The sequence below is a fragment of the Grammomys surdaster genome, unplaced genomic scaffold (genome assembly GCF_004785775.1).
Source record: "Grammomys surdaster isolate TR1022 unplaced genomic scaffold, NIH_TR_1.0 220, whole genome shotgun sequence".
Classification (NCBI taxonomy): domain Eukaryota; kingdom Metazoa; phylum Chordata; class Mammalia; order Rodentia; family Muridae; genus Grammomys; species Grammomys surdaster.
The window spans coordinates 14,677,010-14,696,109 of record NW_021604665.1 but is presented as its reverse complement, the minus strand read 5'-3'; the positions used below and the strand labels follow the sequence as shown (position 1 = coordinate 14,696,109).

The window sequence follows — 19,100 nt, the reverse complement described above, 5'->3', positions numbered from 1 at the left end:
ACACCTGAAAACCAAGATGTTGACCTAAAATCCCATCTCATGAAGATAATAGAATCCTTTAAGGAGGATATAAACAACTCACTGAAAGAAATGCAGGAAAACACAGGTAAACATGTAGACACCCTTAAAGAGGAAACAAATAAATCCCTTAAAGAAATAAGGAAAATACAACCAAACAGTGAATGAATTGAATAAAGCAGTCCAAGACCTAAAAGTGGAAGCACAAACAATAAAGAAATCACAAATGGAGGCAACCTTGGAAATGGAGAACCTGGGAAAAAGGTCAGGAGCTACAGATGCAAGTATCAACAACAGAATACAAGAGATAGAAGAGAGAATCTCAGGTGTAGAAGATATTGCCACAACAAAGAAAATACAAATCATAAAACCTCCTAACCCAAAACATCCAGGAAATCCAGGACACAATGGAAAGACCAAACCTAAGAATAATAGGAATAGAAGAGAGCAAAGCTTCCCAGATCAAAGGACAAGAAAATGTCTTCAACAAAATCATAGAAGAAAATGTCACCAATCTAAAGAAAGAAATGGCCATAAATGTACATGAAGCCCACAGAACACCAAATAGATTGGAACCAAAACAAAAATTCTCCTGTCATATAATAATCAAAACACTAAATGCAAAGAACAAAGAAAAATATTAAAAATTGTAAGAGAAAAAGGCCAAGTAACATATAAAGGCAGACCAATCAAAATTACACCAGACTTTGCAACAGAGACTCTAAAAGCCAGAAGAGCCTAGACAGAGGTCATGCAGACCCTAAGAACACAAATGCTAACCCAGGCTACTATACCTCACAAAACTCTTAATCATCATAGCTGGAGAAACCAAAATATTCCAAATTGACAAAGCCAAGTTTAAACAATATCTCTCTACCAGTACAGCCCTACAGAGGATTCTAGAAGGAAAACTTCAACACAAGGAGGGTACTTCCATCAAAGAAAAAACAAAAAATTAATCATTTCATAATAAAATCAAAAGGAGAGAATCACATACACATAATGCCTTCAACAACAAACATAACAGGAACTAACAATCATCTGTCTTTAATAACTCTCAATATCAAAGGACTCAATTCCCCCCCAAAAAGACATAAGCTAACAGTCTGGATACACAAGTAGGATCCAGCATTTTGCTGCATACAAGAAACACATTTCAATAACAAAGACAGGCACTACCTCAAAGTAAAAGGCTGGAAAAATGTCTGCCAGGCAAATGATCCCAAGAAACAAGTAGGAGTTCCCATTCTGATATCCAATAAAAGAGACTTTCAACCAAAAGTTATCAAGAGTTGGGGAAGGATACTTCATATTCATTAAAGGAAAAATCAACCAAAGTCTCAATTTTGAACATCTATGCCCCAAATGTAGGGCACTAACATTCATAAAAGAAACTTTACTAAAGCTCAAAACACACATTGAACCTCACATAGTAATAGTGGGAGATTTCAACACCCTACTCTTACTAATAGACAAGTCATTGAAACAGAAACTAAACAGAGACACAGTGAAACTAATAGAGGTTATAAACCAAATTGACTTAATAGATATCTACAGAACATTTCACCCTAAAACAAAAGAATGTACCTTCTTAGCACCTCATGGAAACTTTTCCAAAACTGACCATATAATCAGTTACAAAACAAGCCTCAACAAATACAAAAATACTGAAATAATCCCACGCATTCTATCAGATCACCACAGATTAAGGCTAGATTTAAATACCAACAAAACCAAAAGAAAACTCACATACTCATCGAAACTAAAAAATTCTCTGCTTAATGATAATGTGGTCAGGGAAGAAATAAAGAAATTAAAAATTTCTTGGAATTCAATGAAAATGAGGACATAGTATACCCAAACTTATGGGACACAATGGAAACAGTGCTAAGAGGAAAACTCATAGCAGTAAGTGCCCTTGTAAAGAAATTGGAGAATCCTTCACTAGCAATTTAACAGCACACCAGAGAGCTCTAGAACAAAAGGAAGCAAACTCACCAAAGTGGAGTAGACAGCAGGCAATAGTCAAGCTCAGGGCCAAAATCAACTAAATAGAAACAAAGAGAATGATACAAAGAATCAACTAAACCAAAAGCTGCTTCTTTGAGAGAATTGACAAGAAAGACAAACTCCTAGCCAAACTAACTGAAGGGCACAGAGATAATATCCAAACTAACAAAATCAGAAATGAAAGCGGGAGACATGACAATAGAAACTGAGGAAATTTAAAAAATCAACATATCCTACTACAAAAGCCTTTATTTAACAAAACTTGAAAATCTAGATGAAATGGAGAATTTTCTAGACAGATACAAGATAACAAAGTTAAATCAGGATCAGATAAACCATCTAAACAGCCCCATATTCCCTAAGGAAATAGAAGTCATTCAAAACCTCCCAACCAAAAAAGGCCCAGGGCCAGATGACTTTAGTGCAGAATTCTATCAGATCTTCAAAGAAGAGATAATACCAAAATTGCTCAAACTATTCTATAAAATAGAAACAGAAGGGACACTACCTAATTCATTACTCTGATACCTAAAGAACACAAAGACCCAATAAAGAAAGAGAGCTTCACAGCTATTAAAAACAATGAATTTGAGAAATTCTTAGGTAAATGGATGGAACTAGAAAATATCATCCTGAGTGAGGTAACCCAATAACAAAAAAACACACATGGTATTCACTCACCGATTATTGGATTTTAGCCCAGAAGCTTGAAATACCCAAGATTTAACTCACAGACCACATAAAGCTCATGAAGACTGAAGACCAAGTGGGGGCGCTTCGGTCCTTCTTAGGAGTAACAAAATACTCAAGGGAGCAAGTATGGAGACAAAGTGTAGGACAGAAACTGAAGGAGGGGCCATCTGGAGACCATTCCACCTGGGTATCCATTCCATGTGCAGTCACCAAAGGTAGATACTGATGTGGATGTCAGGAAGTGCATGCTGACAGGAACCTGACATAGCTGTCTTCTTAGAAGTCTGCAAGAGTCTGACATATTCAGAGGCAGATGCTCACAGCTAACCATTGAACTGATCATGGGGTTCCCAATGGAGGAGTTAGAGTGAAGACTGAAGGAGTTGAAAAGGTTTGCGACACCATGAGGAGAGCAACAATACCAACCAACCAGAGCTGCCTAAGGTCTAAACCACCAGCCAGGGAACACTTAGGGAGGGACCCATGGCTCCAGCTATATATGCAAGGAAGGATGGTCCTGTCAGGTATAGGTGGGAGAGGAGAGCCTTGGTCCCATGAAGGCTGGACGCCTTGTGTCGGGGAATTCGAGGGTGGGGAAGTGAGAGTGGGGGGGGTAGGTGGGGGCACATTTTCATAGAAGCAGGAGGAGGGGGGATGGGATAGGGGCTTCCTGGGCGGGGGGTGGGAATGGAGTAAGGGGAGAACATCTGAAATGTAAATAAAATATCCAATAAAAAAAAATCTGGAGAACTAAAAAAAAAAAAAAGAAAGAGAGCTTCAGATCAATTTCACTTATGAATATTCATGCAAAAATACTCAAATTTCTAGCAAACCAAATCAAAGAACATATCAAAGCTATCATTCCCCATGATCAAGCTAGAAGTTCCTTAGAAAATTGGAAATACATCTACTTGAAGACCCAGCTATCCCACTCTTGAGTGTATACCCCCAAAAATACCCCAACATACCACAGGGGCATCTTATCCACTATGTTCATTTTGGCTATGTGTGATAGCCAAAAGCTGGAAACTACCCAGATGTCCCTCAACCAAAGAAAGGATACAGAAAATGTGGTTCATTTAACCAATGGAATACTACTCTGCTACTAAGAACAAGGACATGATGAGTTTTGCAGGCAAATAGATGGAACTAGAAAATATCATCCTGAGTGAGGTAACTCAGGCCCAAAAGGACATGCATAGAGTATGCATTCATTAATAAATGGCTATTAGCCAATAATGTACAGAATACATAGGATACAATCCACAGAACTAAAGAAGGTTAACAAGAAGGGCCAAAGTGAGGATGCTCCAATCCCCCTTGGGCGGGAGAAGAAAACAATCATGGGAGGCAGAGGGAAGGAGGGATGGACTTGAGTGAGAGAAGGGAGGGGGAAGGGGAAAGGGGGAAGGAGAAAGGAGAAAGGGAAACAAGATCAGGTATGGAGGGGTAGACAGGAGAGAAGCCCTGAGGGCCAGCATGAGGAATAGAAATATGCAACCCGGTGGGGTGAGAGGCTGGGTTGGGAGGGGGCTCTAGAAAGTACCAGAAACCAGAGACCTGAGGCCAGAGACTCAGGACTTAGGTGAAATGCCACCCTCTAGTAGAAAGACAGTGCTTCAAGTGGAATGATAAGGTTGCCATCCCACAGTCAAAAAGTCTAACTTAGAATTGTTCCTCTTTAAAACAACTGAAGGAACAGAAATGGAGAAGAGACTGAGGGAAAGGAGATCCACTGACATGACCAACTTGGGATCCATCTCAAGGCGAGGATTCAAGGCTCAACAGTATTATTAAGGCTATGGTATGCTTGCAGACAGGAGCCTAGCATGGTTGTCCTCTGAGAGGCCAGACAAACAGCTGACTGAGACAGACGAAGAGATTTAGACCAAACCATTGGACTGAATTCGGGAACCACTGTGTTTAAATTAGGAAAGGGCTTGAAGAAGCTGAGGAGGAGGGTGACACCATAGGAAGACTAGAAGTCTCAACAAACTTGAGCCCCTGAGATCTCTCAGACACTGAGCCACCAACCAGGCAGCATACATGAGCTGGTCCAGGGCCCCTGACTCAAAACAGCAGAGAACTTACTGGTTTGGCCTGAGTGGGAGAAGATGTACCTAACCCTCAAGAGACTTGAGGCCCTAGGGAATGGGGATGCTTGGAGGGTAGGGGACATCCTCTTGAAGACAGTTGGGAGGAGGAATGGGATCCTCATCCCACTATGGAAGGGTGGACCTGGAGGGGGTCAATGTCTGGACTGTAAAAAAAATAAAAGTAATAATAATAATAGTTAAGAACCTTGGATAGATGTCTAGAGTATTTGTTGAATGAGCTCCCTCACCTTAATTCACTTATTTGCATGGGTGATTTATTTTACCAGACTGAGACCAGAGATTATTCTTCAAATCTGATTGTTAGGTCTCAGGGTGTCCATATATCCAGAAATTAGCAGAAGCTGGACTACAGAAAGATTTCTAGAAGTTAGATAAAACCTAGCATTCCTTTGGAACTTGTGAAACTGATTCCCATCTGTCAAAAGGACTCATTTCCCTTACCACTGGCAGATGGGACATATTGCTACCTGTGGCACCAATCAGCATATTGGCCTCCAGTCTCCTTCAGTATCACAAATACCTGTTATGTCTTCCAAAATCCATGCTAGCTCTCTAGGCCTCTCCCTGGCCCAAAGCCATTTATCCTCTTTATGATCCTCATGATTTGTCTGCTCCACATCCTCACTTTCTGCTGCTCTCCTTTTTCCCTAAACCTGGCTATGTCCAGTCTGCTTCCTTCTCTCTGGAATTTTTCAGATGCCTCTGGATATTTTCTTTCTCTTATTCACAAGAATAACCTTCCTCCTAATATTGGATCAGCTGTGCCAGCAGTTTCTATATTCTCAAATTCTAAATCTAAAAGATATAAATGATATGCCTAATGCCCTAAAGGATAACCTCATTTGATCTGATATTTCAATCAGAAAGAGAACTAAATGCCCTAGTTTTCATTTACTCCCACATTTCATTCTATTACTACAGACGTAAAAATAGTTTCCCAAAATCCTATAGGAAGAACAACAGGCCTCTTCTGCTAAAGCAAATGTTCTTATATTTCTCTTGGCCTGCTTTTCCCCTCACATTCCCTGAATGATGTATATAGTACTTGGACGAATTTGTATGCCTGCAAATGTGTCTGAAGGGGCAATATACTCAAGGTGGCCTTTTTGGGAAAACTTTACAATGAGAATCTTGTGTGAGCATTTGTGAGAAGCAGGTGACAAAGCACTGACCACCAACAAAGTAATAATTGTTACCATTCAGCAAATCTCAACATGTTAACTGCTCCTTGCACCTAAGAAAGGTGCACTCCAACAGACGTATGGATGAGCTTATTTCATATATATGAAATAAGGAGCTTTACTAAATGATCTCTAACCTTTTTCCTGGTTGCCTCAAATACTTTGGGCAGCTCCTCTTCCTGTTATTTTATTTTGGCAGCAGCCTGAAAACAAGCTTAAAGTCCATTAGAATTGTGCCCCAGGACTCAAAGGAATAAGACTATGGAAGATAAATTTTGGCTCAGTTGTACTTTTTGGAAGCTAAGTTGTTCAATAATGGACCTAGTGCAAAGGAAGATGGATTCTTCTCCATTGCTGGAAGTAAGCATTAGCTATGCCATGTTCTATTTAGATGTCAAGGAAGAAAGTCCAGTGCACTAGTCGACTTAAGGGCATTTTCCTGTACATCTATCCTTTGAAATAGTGACATTTTGCAAGGCTTTTGATAAACTATTATCACCATGGCTATGTTGACATGCCTTTGACTGCTAGTGATTTTACAGTAATCCATTAAAGGGAAAAAAAGTTATTTTCCTTGTAATTTTGCAAGTCTACTTAAATAAACTCTTACATGGTTTCCATTATTTAAGGAAGATTATAAAACAAAGTCTACAATTTTGAATTTTTCTCCAGGAGAAACGCTTGGTAGTCAACATCTTCAGTAGCCACACAGAATTTGGAACAATTTACTCATTATTAGTCAAGTCTCTTTACATATTTGAAGTATTACGCTTCTGAGAACTCTTCTTTCTTCCAATTAAACATCTGCAGTTTTTTCCTTCATTCCTTGCAGTGGTTGGGGCCAGACTCCTGGTTGTGGTCTACTCAGAGATTCATCAGACCTACACATTTGGAGACAGCTAAGTCTGCTATTCCTTACACACTCAGTACCCTTCATGTAGGGATGATAAACTATTTCTTGCACATGTCTTCTCCACCCTCATCCTTTAAATCTGAGCTGGCCTCACAGCAGCTAGCTTCATCCTTAGCTTTAAAAAGGACACATAGCTTTTATTCACTGTCCCCTTCCACTGAAGCTAAGGGCCCTACCAGAGGTTCAGCTACCTGAGATGGCCACACTGTATGAAAGCCAAAGTTCCCCCATGGGGAAAGTCTCACGGATTGAGTGATCTCTGGCTGCACTCTAGCTTTTGCAAAGCCATTCCTGGTGAGAAAGTCACACATATGTGACTTGTCTTAGGGATGCTAAGCACTGGCCCTGCCTATTTTGGCCAAGCAAAGACTATAAAATTATATTTTAGCCCAATTTTCAGTGACAATGGAAGTTTACATTTAGTCAAAGGCATCAAGGGTATAGGTACTGCTTTGATAGAAGACCTGAGTTCACTTCCATATCAGACAGATCACAGCTTTCTGAAACCCTAGTTCCATAAGATAACCAGGGGCATGCTTGCATGCACGTCTCTGTCTGTCTCTGTCTCTGTCTCTGTCTCTGTCTCTCTCTCTCTCTCTCTCTCTCTCTCTCTCTCTCTGTGTGTGTGTGTGTGTGTGTGTGTGTGTTTTCATTTCAAAGACAGGCCAGCATTTATATATCTGGCAGACAATATTTTCAGCCAATTCTCTTATAGCGAAGCTCTCTACAGAAACAAGAGCAAGATTGAAAGTGACATTGGGAAGTTAGTAATGTTAGTTAAACACTCACACACATGTACTCATGTGCACGTAGATACACTGAATGCTCACGCGCATGCACACACACACACAGACACACACAGACACACACAGACACACACAGACACACACACACACACACACACACACACTGAGAAAATAAAGCCAAGCTGCCAAAAGCAAATGGTAAAGGGCTGTTTTGGGGGGATTTAGAAGAGTCCCAATCACAGAGCCTTTAACAATTTCTGATCTAGGTTATATAAACCTAATATTTATATGAAGTTGTAGCTTGTGTACCTGTTCCCCAGAAGTCTATATGATAAAGGCTTGATCTCCAGCCTGTAGTGTTACCTGGAGATAGTGGAATCTACAAAGGGTAGACTTTGTGAGTGCTCTTGCAGGGGATTGAAGAATGAAATCCTAGTCTCCCCTCCTCTTCTCCTTCTCCCACTCCCTTTCCCTCTCCCCCACTCATCCTCTCTCTGTCTCTTTGCCTCTCTCTGTCTCTCTCTGTCTCTCTCTCTCTCTCTCTTTCTCTCTTTCTTTCTCTCTCTTTCTCTCTCTCCCTTTCTCTGCATCCTGGCCACAATGTACCACACCTCCCTGCCGAGATATATTGCTGTGGTAGAGTTCCAAAAGGAACAGTTAACCCATGGACTGAAACTTCCTCAAATACAAACCAAATTAAGTCTTTCTTTTCTTTTCCAAGCTGATTATCTGGGTTATTTACAAGAGAAAGGAAAGACTGGCTCACCCAGGTGATAGCTTAAGTCCTGAGAAGTTAAGCCATGGGACACATAAAGTTTAGATGAGTCTACTTTAGGGTAGAGATTTCTGAATGGGAAGAGTTCAGTAGGGAAGCCCATCAGGGATGAATGAGAAAATGGAGCATCTGCTGCTGCCAGGCAGACTCCCTTCCTGCTAACAGCAGGATTAGGTGTCCTTGCAAAAAGAAATTACCCACTTTGTATCCTTTTACTTCTGACTCATTATCCAGGGCCTTCACTTGATCCCAGTTCAGGATAATTTTGGAGTCCGATGAATTCCATATGATGTTTCCAGGGGGTTGGCTTGGTGCTATAAAAAAAATTAAGATAGACGAAGTCACAGATTATTAAATCTCAATGGATTCCGAGGAATATCCCCTTACTAGAATTTGAGAGTAGAGGCAATTTAATGGGCGATTGCACTAATATGTGTCTTCAAGGTCACTGAAATCTGACGAGATACAGCATTGCAAATGGAAAAAGATTCAGTTGGTCGCCTACCATTTATAGCTAAAAGAAGTAGTCCTTCCCAGTGAGGAGAAAAACATTTATCTTTCTGTCCTCTAGAGCAATGAATTTGGCATGCTATTCTGAAAGGTTCAGTTAAAATGCTAAGGTGCATTTGAATCCATATAATGATACCAATTAGTATGTAAATGATCCCTGGGAGGTGGGGATAGGTAATGAACTTGGAGTATGTTTGATGAATCCCCAAAATATTTCTGAGCAACTCTGTCCTTACGTGGCTTTCTGGTTGTGACATTGACTGTTGCACTGGAGGGTCCTGTCCCAGCTGAGTTATATGCCTTGACAGATAAGTGATACAGAGCACTTCCTTTCAAGTTGGTGATTTTTGTGGATGTCTGATTTCCAACTGTTCGTATTTTTCTAGCATTTTCTTCCTTGTCATCATGTCTCCAATATTTTACCTGAGAAAACAAAAAGAATGACCTTGGAAATTATATCCACTGGGGATACCTCCAATGTCATGAGGTAATAATATTGTTATGCACCTTCTTATGATGGAGGTAAATTTCTATGTTAACTCATTGACAGAGCTTCTAGAACAAGGAGATCCACATGATCTGCAAAATTATCCACAGTAAGAAATCTTTTGTCTTATTTCCCCACTGAGATGGCCCATATGGAAAATCATCAATGGCTATTTCTGTCATTTCCCCCACCTTTGTTTTGCGTTCAGGTAATTATAATCATATAACATTACAACAAAATATTTTTAAAGATTTTTAAAAATTATGCATGTGCATGTGTATGTGTGTGTGTATGTGTGTGTGTGTGTATGTGTGTGTGTATGTGTGCATGTGCACATGTGAATATATGTAACCACAAAGGCCAGAAGAGAGCATCAGATCCCCTGGAGCTGGAGTTACAGGCAGTTGTTGAATTGCCTAGGGTAGATGCTGGAAGCTGAACTCAGATCCTCTGTAAGAGCAATGAACACTCTTGACTTCTAATGCCATTTTCCTATTCCCACAGGCATATCACATTCATTTTACCAACTATATTGCACATCTTTAGGTGAAGAAAGAGAGAGAAATATAATAATAAACTTGAGCATAAACATAGGTAAAGGGTGATCTCACAGTAGATTTTTCAATGCTTCTTCTATTAATGGTGTAGTAGAACTAGGCCTCTAGAACAGATACCTGTGCAAGGCAATGTGGGTCTTCTCCCATCAGTGAATGTGCCTTAGAAGTCTCACCAAGATATGTAGAACAAATGCACTGGTCTCTATCTTACCTCATAACCTTGAATCCGTCCTCTGTTCTTCCCAATAGGGGAGGCCCAGAAAACTTCGATATCTGTGGCAGAAAGACTCCTGGCAAAGATACTGGCTGGTGGCTTGGTAGGTTCTGCAAATAAATTCAGAAAAATTTACTACTGAGTAATCTTCATCACAATAGGCTTCTCAAAATGGGTGAAAAGCACCCATAGCCATATGTCCTTCATACTTTCGAGACACACAATCGCTCTCCCAGCTAAACAGTTATAATCTGTAGTGTGATAGTTAAAAAAGAAAAGAGATACTTCTGAAGTCTTACAAAGTTCTACACTGCAGTAAATGGAACTAAAGTGACCCAAGGACAAGTTTAGCAAAAAGCTTTCATAGTCAGCAATTTGTTCAGATGGCTCTTTCATAGTTGAGTTACAGTCTCAGTTGCTGGATTATGAAAACAAGTGAGAGAGAAACAAGCATTGTTAACTGAATTGACTACAATTCAAGAAAGTTGCATGGTGGTTCAGTGTTATAAGGTAATCTCTCATACCCTAGACAAGTCATTTACAGTTTCTGGGACAGTAATCCCTAATGCAAATGGTAGACTGAACCAATAGTTTCTCACATTCTAGTTGCTTTTGCCAGGTTTTTATGCGACGTGTACACCATTTGTATATAAAATTTTCTTTTAATATTCTGCTGTACTAAAAAACCTAGTTTAGCCATGACTTAAATAATAACATTCACAAAGTTTTACCTTGGGTAGCTATGTTCTTTCTACAATGTAATTCAAATCAGTACATAACTATTTGATGCTTTTAAAACTTCATCTGTTCCAGGAACCCATTACTGATAGATAAAAGTGCCATCTTCATTCTCTTAATCCCAAATACATGCTATAATAAAGCTCCTCCTAAAGCTAACACATTTATCTGTTATAATGTAGTGTCAATTTGTGTACTCCTCTACATTGCATACTCCAGAAAACATTGGACATGGACATCTCTATTTATACATAACAATAAGTGTCTACTTATGTGTTAATTCAGAATTTTTAAAATGTCACTTGATACACAGGGGAAAACATCAGCCATCCTTAGGAAACACTGCTCTTCATGAGAATATATACCAAAATTTCAAAACTTTAAATATGTTGTCATGAACATTATCACAGCAAAAAAATGCAGATGCTATAAATATTATGGCTATAAATGATACTCAAGAAGCGAGACATAAACAAACACCTATTCCGTGTAGCAGGCCTAGGGAATCACAGAAAACCTTTGCTGTTCAAGATGAGGCCAGAAGAATAAGTAGGGATTTATAACATGAGTAAGACAGAGAACAGGAAATGCAGAAACATGAGCAAGGGGACAGATTTGGTTTGGATCCTTCCCAGTCTTTTGCATGTGTTTGTAGTATGTAGTATGCAGGGGAAAACTGTGAGAATCAACAGAGAGGAAGGGGAGAGGCTATGGATGGCTGCCACCTCTATGGGAATCATTTCTCCACAAGGAAGAGAACATGTAGTTTCCTTGATGACTCCAAACTAATGTCTCAACTGTCAGATGCTGTCTTGTGATTTAATTCTGAATATCATCATTACAACAACAATGGTGAGCTCCGAGAATACTGAGGACTCGAGAGGCATTCTGAATGCAGGACCCTCTCGGAAGATGCAAATAATGTGCAAGGACCCTTGAACATTACAGCACTGTGAATGGGAATCAAGCTGCTTCATGATTTCCTCTCCTATGAAGTGAGAGACAGAGCAAAATGGCTTAAAACACAAGATTTAGGAGAGAGGGAAATATTCTATTTTGATATTTGCCTAAAGGGATAAAATATGATTCTTTAAAAATAATGATAACACATAGGTACAGGGTATTTATGTATCAACAGGTAGATAATAGACACATAGAAAAATGTATCTGAAGATAATACAGGGCATTTACAAGCTTGATTGATTGGTCCTTAGCAATGTAATCAATTGGTAGAGAGCCTTTTCATATATGATAGAGTTGTAAATGAGTTTTTCTTGTTTTGGAGACATTAAAATATGTGCCCCAGGCTGCTAGTCTCAAACTAGCTAATGTGCTTCAACCTCCCATATTCTGGGATTACTGGAGTGTACATACATAACCAGTGTTTGTGTTCTTGAGAAAGAGAGAGAGAAAGCAAGAGAGAGAGAGAGAGAGAGAGAGAGAGAGAGAGAGAGAGAGACAGAGACAAAGACACAGAGACAGAGAGAGACAGAGAGAGACAGAGAGAGGGGAGAGACACAGAGAAACATAGAAAGACAGAGAAACACACACAGAAAACATATGGTAGATTGTGAGCCAATGTTTTTATATTGTACTTGTCTGTAATGCTCATATCCTTTTGATTTATATGTATGTTACACCTTAAGTTGATCGTATATACTGAAAGCAACACCATTTAGAATTGAAGAAATATCAAGGTAACTTGAACCATACCTTCTTCAGCAGAATATACCAATGTGGTGGGACTGAAAGGGCCTTCCCCTTTGTTATTGAAGACACCCACTTTAACCTCAAAGGGAGAGAATGGACGCACGCTCTCATTCCTGAACACGTATCTGGAGGCATCAGCTGAAGCCAGCACTGTCAGCATCCAGATCATTTTGCCATGTGGCCGAAAGGCTACCACGTAACCAAAGCCTCTGCCATTCTGTAATTCCTCAGGGACTGTCTGGGGAGGAACGGAGGTTGCACTCAGAAAGCACAATAGTTTCATTCAAATATTAAAGGGTACTCCCAATTCTTGCCTCTGTTGATTCAAATGTTAAAGACTATTCCTTGCCAATTTAAACTGGGTTTTATTTGCAAGCACCTTTTAAACTTAGGGCTACCCTTTTACCTGCCTCAGATATTCATGTAGTACCAGAGTAACAACAGCCTTGAAAATACAATGGAGATCAGCTGCGGAGAGTTGGGCTCTGGTAAGGTGGACTCAACTCTGAAACAGCTACAAATGGTGGCCACTTAACCTCACAGTTGATTTCCAAATGAATGAATGAATGAATGAATGAATGAGCCCCCAATCCTTCCATCATGCACCATCCAGTAATCATTTTTCTTGAGTGTCAAATAGATGAATACATTCACAAAATAGGGTTATCTCTGCTCAGGCAAGATCCTGCCCCTGAGGAGAGACTCTGAGCTCAGCTAGGAGGGAAGGAGAGATTTCGTTCCTTTCCCTGCTGGGGCTCTGAGTGAATGAAAGGCTTTTTACTTCAGGGGACATTGTCTAAAATCTTTGGAACACATTTCAAACCTTTTCTGAAGCTTCTACCTCCTCTCTCAAAATCAATTTTTAATAAATTGGTCACTAACCTTCCTCTAGGTTGTTTAAAGAAATACCTCACAGCCCAGAAGCAAAGCCAACTGCCAGGAAATTGTTCTGGGACACTCAATCTATAGCTGGCAGATGTTTTAAATCAATTGGCCATGCAGCAATTCAGAAAGAAAAGAAAGACTGGTTTTCTCTAAAGCAGACTTCCTTACTGTTTTATTTTTTTTAAACGTCTGTTATCTCTTCTTTTATGATTGTTTTTTTTCTGTGAGCAGTCAAATTAAAACTTGCTTTAACAAGTGGCCAAGCACCTTCACGTCCTGATAACCATTAATAGATTTCTTGGAAACAGAGGGGGATGGTCCCTGGCTTCTTGTCATATGGAGGGAAATAACAAAACAGCTCAGACAAATTCATGTCCTTTTGGTTCTGTAATGGATTTACCTCCCAGGTTATAACCAGTTCAGATTTGCTTCCTCCACCGCCACTGACATTAGCCGGGGTGACTTCAGGGACTGTAGGAGATAAAACAGAAACCAAGTTATTTCAAGTGCTAATGGCAATTGGAGGCTAGGAAGTTTACCTAGATGGGATACTTCACTGTTACTGAATATTTGGGCATATGTCTGTTTGTTTTTTGATATCAGAAATGACATCCACAAGGGGAGCACTGTACTGGCTTACAGAAGCAAAATCTCCCAAGGAAATAGCTCTTAATTACCTGTTTCTGGATCAATGGGGTATACACATTACCAGGTACCACTGATCATTTGTTTAGCTCCATCCCTAAAGACCTACGAGATCACAGAGGAAGAAAGGACTGAGGAATCTGTTCTCTTGCTTGGTTAGACATTTATTAGCCATGTGGTGGTAACACAAGGAAAAGACAGGACAAACTATGCCCCCATGGAGCTTACAATCTAGTGGGAGGGTGAGAACACATGCAGAATATCACAGAGAAACTTGGACAACACCCAGGGATGTCGCAGACAGAATGGAGAAGAGCAGTGGTGTTCTGGAGTAGCAGGATGCTCAGAGGAGCGCTGGGCTAATGGCTTCTCAGAAGAAGGTGAGCTTTGAGCTGGCTGTTGAAGGAAGTGGTGGACTTAGGTTGACCCCTGGCTCACTGTGCTTAACCTCTCTGATCCCCAGTGTTCTCTGTAAAAGAGGGGAAATCAGACTCACTTCCTTCTCAGGATGACAGGGCAGACTTGAGTTTCAGATTTGGAGATGTGGGAAGAAAGCCTAGGTTAGTTATGCTATCATCTTAATGAAGGACTCCAGGCAGATTCTTTAAATACCTAGCTGAGGACTGCAACTGGCCAGTCAGTACATGCCCTTGATTAAAGGCAGCAATACATGGATTTTTTTTTTCATCAATTCCAAGAATAAGGTGAAATTGCTCATCTGCTTAGGATCTTGCTATCCTTTTACAAATCAATCTTATTTTCATGGCTGGGAGCTGAACAGAGGCCCTACAACAGGATTCCCTGGTTGACAAGAGCGTAATCTGCCCCAGCTGGATGTACAATACGTTCATCAAACAAGCTGTGTGCAGGTTACTCTCATTCTTCACTTGTGGCAATGGTTTGCATCCTAAGAATATTCTAGCGAAGATTTCTGGGGAAATATTCTCTGGCCATCTGTGATTTCTTTTTGTTTTTGTTTTTCTTTTCTGACACATGAACAAAAGAAGAGAGAGTTGACTTTGGAGGTATCGAGTTTTGGGTTCTACCGCAAGGCTCCAATAAAGAAGATTAAGAACTTGATTAAAGCTCACTACCCACAAGGTTGAGATTCTCCTGGCCTGGTGTATTATCATTATGATACTTTAAGGGAAAATCTATGTAAATATAGAGCTCATTGAAGGCAATGAGCAGGAGAAAGTCAAGATTTCTCCTTAAGACAGTGGTTCTTAACCTTCCTAATGCTACGACCATTTAATACAGTTCCTCATGTTGCGGTGATCCCCAACTATAAAATTGTGGGTTTTTTTGTTGCTACTTCATAACTGTAATTTTCCTACTGTTGTGAAATATACTGTTAATATCTGTCTTTTCCAATAGTCTTTGGTGATCCCTGTGAAAGTGTCATTGCACCCCCAGGTTGAGAACCACTGCCTTAAGGAGTGGGAGCTGCCGGAACAGACAATGCATATCTTGTGTGGTACTCACGAGCCTCTTCTGTTCTCCGTTTCTCTGAGGGTCGGCTGGGTTCCCCAATGCCAATCACATTAGCTGCAACAGTGCGGAATTCATATTCAACCCAGGGATTCAAACCCACCACAGTTGCTGTAAATGTCTTCCCATCAACAAGTTCTGGAACTGGAAGATATTAAAAGACAGGTGAGAGGGTTTAAGAGAATCCACTCAGGCCTACGAAATGTAGAGGTGATTATCGGAACATCTACCAACACTATCACCACCACCACCACTTCCAGGGAATGCATTATAGTTATCCTACTAGTATAGTGATGAAGACATACGAACATGTTTTTACATCAAATTCACAAATTCTAGTCTGTGCTCTCTTTTCCCTTTTCTGTTTCTGTGTTAGGCCCTTTTGTCATTTTGACAAATACTCAAAAAAAAAAAAAAAAAGAGAAAAAGCTCAAGAGGGATAAGGATTTCTTTGTGCTCATGGAATTTGAGTTGTTGGTCAAAGGTTGACAGGCTTTAATGCTTGTGACAGAATGCATGAGGCATGGTAGTGGGAACATGCTATCTCAGATCTAGAAACATGGTATCTTGGAAATGAGAAACAGGAAGGGGTCAAGGATAGGATACTCTTCAAAGAGTACCCCAAAGGCATACCACCTCCAGCTGGACTCACTTCCTAAGTTTTCATTCCCTTCCAAAATTGTGCCAGTGGCTTAGGACAAAGCTTTCATTGTATGACTCTGTTGGGGACATTTTATGTTCAAATCATAACATTGTTGTTCCTATCAGTGGATCGGCAGTAGCAATATTTTTTATCTTTCTTTGCTCACTCATATTAATGCTATATTTCTTTTGGTAAAACTTTATTGTCACTGCTTATAGGTCTTAATCCTTTTACCAATCCAAAAACCTGCCAATATTTAATTTTTTTACTAAGATAACATTTGAGGTAGAAATTAGACAAACAAAAGTTCCTGCAAGCAAGATGTACACTCCTTTAGTCTCAAGGGACTGCTGTGCAGCCTTGATGTCTTGAGGGAGAAACAAATGTTTGGTACAATTTTATGCAACTTATATAAATCATGTCATCAATCCAATTTTATAATATAATATTTGCGTTAATCTTTAAGGGCCTCATATATATTTTGATTAACTGCCTCCCCCTCCAACAAATTCCTTTGGTTTATCATGTCTTAGAATTGGTTTCATGTCTGTAAACATAGACTTTCTGTGGATTCAAAGAGGTACTTTAGGAAGAAAGATAAGGAAACTGGATCATTATTTTTCTATGCTAACCAGCAGAACTCTGTTTAACTTCATTTTCCTCATCTGTTAAAGAGGAATGATAACAAACTTTTAGAGTGAATACAATAATTTTACTTTACAGCTAGAATAGCTGTAAGGATTATATATAGACCTAGCATTATATAGTAAATGCAGAAGAACATGTGACCTGAGAATTATCTATTGAAACACCTTTGACCCTTGAAGACTTTGTGTCTTATAGTATCAGCCACTAGTGTCTGATTTGAGTGAACTGGTGTAACAAAGAGTGTATGAGAATTACTTCATTTCAATAACCATGTGCCACTAATTATAGTTACAATAGTGTTATAGTTTGAACTTGGAAACTCCCTCAAAAGGCCACATGATAAAAGCTTGACATACACTACTGGTGGTAGTTTGGGAAGTGACAAAATCTTAGGAGGTGATATGTCACTGGGGTAATCCTTTGAAGATTATCCTATCTTTGACTCCTTCCTGACACTCATGTTTCTCAAATATCACAAAATTTCCACCTATGAGATATCATGTTCTCACCACCACAATATTCAGGCTGGCTTTAGGCCCCAAGCATTGAAGCCAGCCATTCTTTGACAAAAATCTTGGAAACCATGAACCAAAACAAATCTTTATCCCTCTTAAACCGTTCCTCCCAAGAACCCAGATTCTAACCCAGAAGCTAAAAAGGAGAAAACACAGAGTAGAGTTTGTGAAACTGATTAAAACATTTTCATGCCTCATCATCTCTAAATTAATACAAGTACATGTGGAAGGAGCAAGACAAAAGGCTGCACACAGTCCTCAGATATTATATTCTATTATATTTTGGACAACTGTCCATGAACCTTGCAAAGACTGTGATTGTAGGCTTGCATTTTCCACTACTTTCCAATGTCAAATCACTGTGGAATGGAGTTCATTTTAGGTAAATCATATATTTTTATAAATAGTTTGAAGTTTGTTAAGGAAATAAAAGTACCCAGCACAGGACACCAATCAGTCAATAGATGCTGGTGATCAGGTCCAGAGACACTAGTGTAAGTTAGTGTGGAGGGAGGAAAACATTAAAGACATCACAGTAGAGCTGGCTCATGTCTGGGAGATGCAAGTGTAATGAAATGTATCATTTGCAACTGTATTGACCTAGGTGGCCTAGCTTCTTCCATATTTCATTCACACTTCATTTTAGAAGTCTCCGATAGACAACAGCACCCGGCGTGCAATATGGTACCTGTACTGACTGCTTGCCAGCCCACGGAGAATGGAGTCCTAGCTTGGATGACATACATGGTGATGGGGCTGTGGTTGTCAGGTCCAGGTCTCCAAGAAAGCTGAGCAGTGGTGTCTGTGATTTCATCTATGGTCACATCCTCAGGAGGACCTGGAGGACCTGGGAGAAGGCAAGGCATTCAGAATTGGACAGCATACTCAAAAGTCCAAGTATATAACCTACTTGCTTAAATGGGGTACTGAGTCACTCAATTATTTGTTTAACTACCTACATGTCCTTTCCATAATTTATTTTAAAAAATCTACTGGGTAACAAGAACCTAGTTTAACTTTGAAACTATAGCAATGAGCTGACACATGTTACTTCCTTGCAGAGGCTCACAGAATATAGTGGGAAACACAAATAGGCAAAGAAAGAATTACAATGGAATGTCCTGATGTTGGGAGAGAATGTTGGGGCACCATTTGCCATCTCTACTGGATTCAGAAGCTATATGTGCTTTCAAGCAAAAGAACTACTGTAAAAATGGCCACTTCTCAAGAGTCACAAGACCATCCTCCTCTTTGCAGTAATTTCAAAACTTGGATGGAGTCTAATATCCCTTGGGATGTTAGTTTCTATAAGTCATACCTGTATTTTTCTACTTATCCTCCTGATGGTTATTACTTCTCTACTTCTGTGTACTTAAACAATTGAAAAGGGAAGAAATCCTATTTAAATAGTGGCCTGGAGATCAAACACAGAGGGATAGAAAAACAATTAGGAGGGAAACATCAACAGGTCTTTCAGAGGAAAGACCCAGAACTTTTCTAGTTGTCAATATTAGAAGCTGTGGCCAGATGGTTAAATGTGTTTTTAAAAATGTAGCTCAGATATCAATTTATCACCTTGGGATGGAAGGTGATGATGAGCATAT

The 19,100-nt window shown here is 39.8% G+C and overlaps 1 protein-coding gene across 2 annotated transcripts in view; it reads right to left on the bottom strand.

Annotated features, from left to right (window-relative positions):
* LOC114625643 (contactin-4) overlaps positions 1 to 19,100 on the bottom strand; it is a 36,553-nt gene that overhangs the window by 8,059 nt on the left and 9,394 nt on the right. For both annotated transcript variants that reach the window (XM_028773002.1, XM_028773003.1), the window contains exons 3-9: positions 18,185 to 18,343; positions 15,685 to 15,834; positions 13,955 to 14,025; positions 12,673 to 12,907; positions 10,219 to 10,331; positions 9,200 to 9,386; positions 8,655 to 8,767 (exon numbers count right to left, since the gene is read on the bottom strand). In XM_028773002.1, the coding sequence (XP_028628835.1) occupies positions 8,655 to 8,767; positions 9,200 to 9,386; positions 10,219 to 10,331; positions 12,673 to 12,907; positions 13,955 to 14,025; positions 15,685 to 15,834; positions 18,185 to 18,343 (1,028 nt within the window). The remainder of the gene's footprint in view (positions 1 to 8,654; positions 8,768 to 9,199; positions 9,387 to 10,218; positions 10,332 to 12,672; positions 12,908 to 13,954; positions 14,026 to 15,684; positions 15,835 to 18,184; positions 18,344 to 19,100) is intronic.